The sequence below is a fragment of the Priapulus caudatus genome, unplaced genomic scaffold (assembly GCF_000485595.1).
Source record: "Priapulus caudatus unplaced genomic scaffold, Priapulus_caudatus-5.0.1 Scaffold1016, whole genome shotgun sequence".
Classification (NCBI taxonomy): domain Eukaryota; kingdom Metazoa; phylum Priapulida; class Priapulimorpha; order Priapulimorphida; family Priapulidae; genus Priapulus; species Priapulus caudatus.
The window spans coordinates 38,874-40,847 of record NW_014578077.1 but is presented as its reverse complement, the minus strand read 5'-3'; the positions used below and the strand labels follow the sequence as shown (position 1 = coordinate 40,847).

At 44.1% G+C, this 1,974-nt stretch overlaps 1 protein-coding gene across 1 annotated transcript in view; it reads right to left on the bottom strand.

Moving 5' to 3' along the window:
* The window catches only part of LOC106814974 (calcitonin gene-related peptide type 1 receptor-like), an 18,238-nt gene that overhangs the window by 358 nt on the left and 15,906 nt on the right, over positions 1–1,974 (bottom strand). Inside the window, exon 8 of the mRNA XM_014819373.1 lies at positions 462–528. Coding sequence (XP_014674859.1) covers positions 462–528 — 67 coding nt within the window. The remainder of the gene's footprint in view (positions 1–461; positions 529–1,974) is intronic.

Genomic DNA, 1,974 nt, shown 5'->3' with positions numbered 1-1,974 from the left:
AGAGAGAGAGAGAGAAAGAGGGAGAAAGAGACAGGCAGAGAGAGAGAGGGGGGGGGCGAGAGAAAGAGGGAGAGATGGCGAGAGAGAGAGAACGAACATGCGCTATTAGCAATTTTTCTATAAAACTGGGACGCGTCTAATTTAAATGCATTGCAGCGTCTTATGAGGCGCGAATAAATGCAGTACAGTACGAAAAGCGAAGCGATGTTATAAAATCCAAGATGATACCGGTAAAAAAGTACAAGGAATAACAAAGTAGAAAAAGTGTGTGCTACCTCATTTATCGTAAATTTGGGGATGCCTCTAATAAAATTACATTGGACTGTCATATGAGCTCCGAAACTTGAGGGGTAAAACATGTAAAAAACAAGGGTGCGCACTCCTATTTATCGTAAAGTTGGGGATGCGTCTGCTTAAATTCGGAGCACGTCTTGTAAGATGTGAATTCATGCGGTACTTACGAAGAACGCGGCGATGATACATGACGTAATAATCCACTCAAGGCCTCCCGCTGGAGCCGCCCAGCACCTGTACGTACATACGACATGCAAGACATTTGTAATATATATCCACACCCAAGTGTGGCCTTAAGCCACCTATGGCCTAAGGCCCCGCTGGCGCAATAATGCACTGTGCAAGTGATGCAACCTACTTTTCTTTGCTGGAGGCGGTATAGCTTACAACCAAGGCTTACCACACACTAGTATATAGCAGGCCTTAGGCCCCCTTCATACACAATACTATATATGTGGCCTTGGTGGGCCGCCAGCATACCCTATACTACAATACTATATAGATTGTATATAGTATATAGTTATATAGTATTATATAGTAGTAGTTATATTAGATTCCCTATTATCTACTTCTGATATAGATGGCATTAGGCCATCATCATATACAATACTATTTATGTGACCTTGGGCCCCCATCATAAACTATTCTATTATTACAATACTATATAGGTGGCCTTCATCTCTCTCTCCTCATCTCTCATTCTCTCGTCAAGCTCTCTCTCTCTCTTCTCTTCGTTCGTCTCTCTTCATCTTCTCATCGCTGCATGCGTCTCTCTCTCTCGTGCATCTCTCTCGTGCTCTCTGCATTCTCTATCTCTGGCTATCTCTCTGTTTCTCTCATCGCTGATCTCTCTCTCTTCCTCTCTCTCTATCTCTCTCTAACTTCGCCCCTCTCATCTCTCGATCTCTCTCTCTCTCTCTATCTCTAACCATCATCTATCTCATTGTCATATGTCGTTTTCACCTGATAATCATTTATCTTTGTCACACTGGAAGCCGCCTCGTGTCCCTCTACTATCTCTCATCTGCTCCTCTAACCCTACTACTCTTCTCTCTCGTCTCTCTTCTCTCCTCTCTCTCTGCGTTCTCTCGGTTTCTAAGGGTCCTCTCCCCTCGGTGCTCTGCTCTATACACAACTTTTCCCTGCGCCTCTCTCTCTCTTCATTTCTCTTCTCTACTTCTACATCAGCTACTCTCTCGTCTCTCTCTCTCTCTCTCTCTCTATGCTCTCCCTCCTAGGCTACTCTCTCCTCTCTGCTCTCTCTCTCTCTCTGCTCTCTGCTCTCTGTCCTCTGCTATCGTATCTAATCGTGCTCTATTCTACTCTGCTTGCTCTCTCTCGCGCCCTCTCCGGCCTGACTCGCTCTCTGATCGCGTCACTCTCGTCTCTCTCTCATCTATCTTTCTCTCTCTCTATCTCATTGTGTCATATTGTCTTTCACCTTATGCACGGTTATTATTCATCAACTCGCATGTCCGCTCTCTATGTCTCCCGTCGTCTCGTCTCTCTCCACTCGTCTTCTGCTCTCTTTGTTTCTCTTCTCTCTCTCGTCTCTCTCTCTCTCGTCGTCTCTCCGATCCGCCATCTCTATCTCTCTCTATATAATATATATATATATAGTAGTGTATATAGTATATATTATATATATATGTAATTATATAGTACTACATATATATGAGC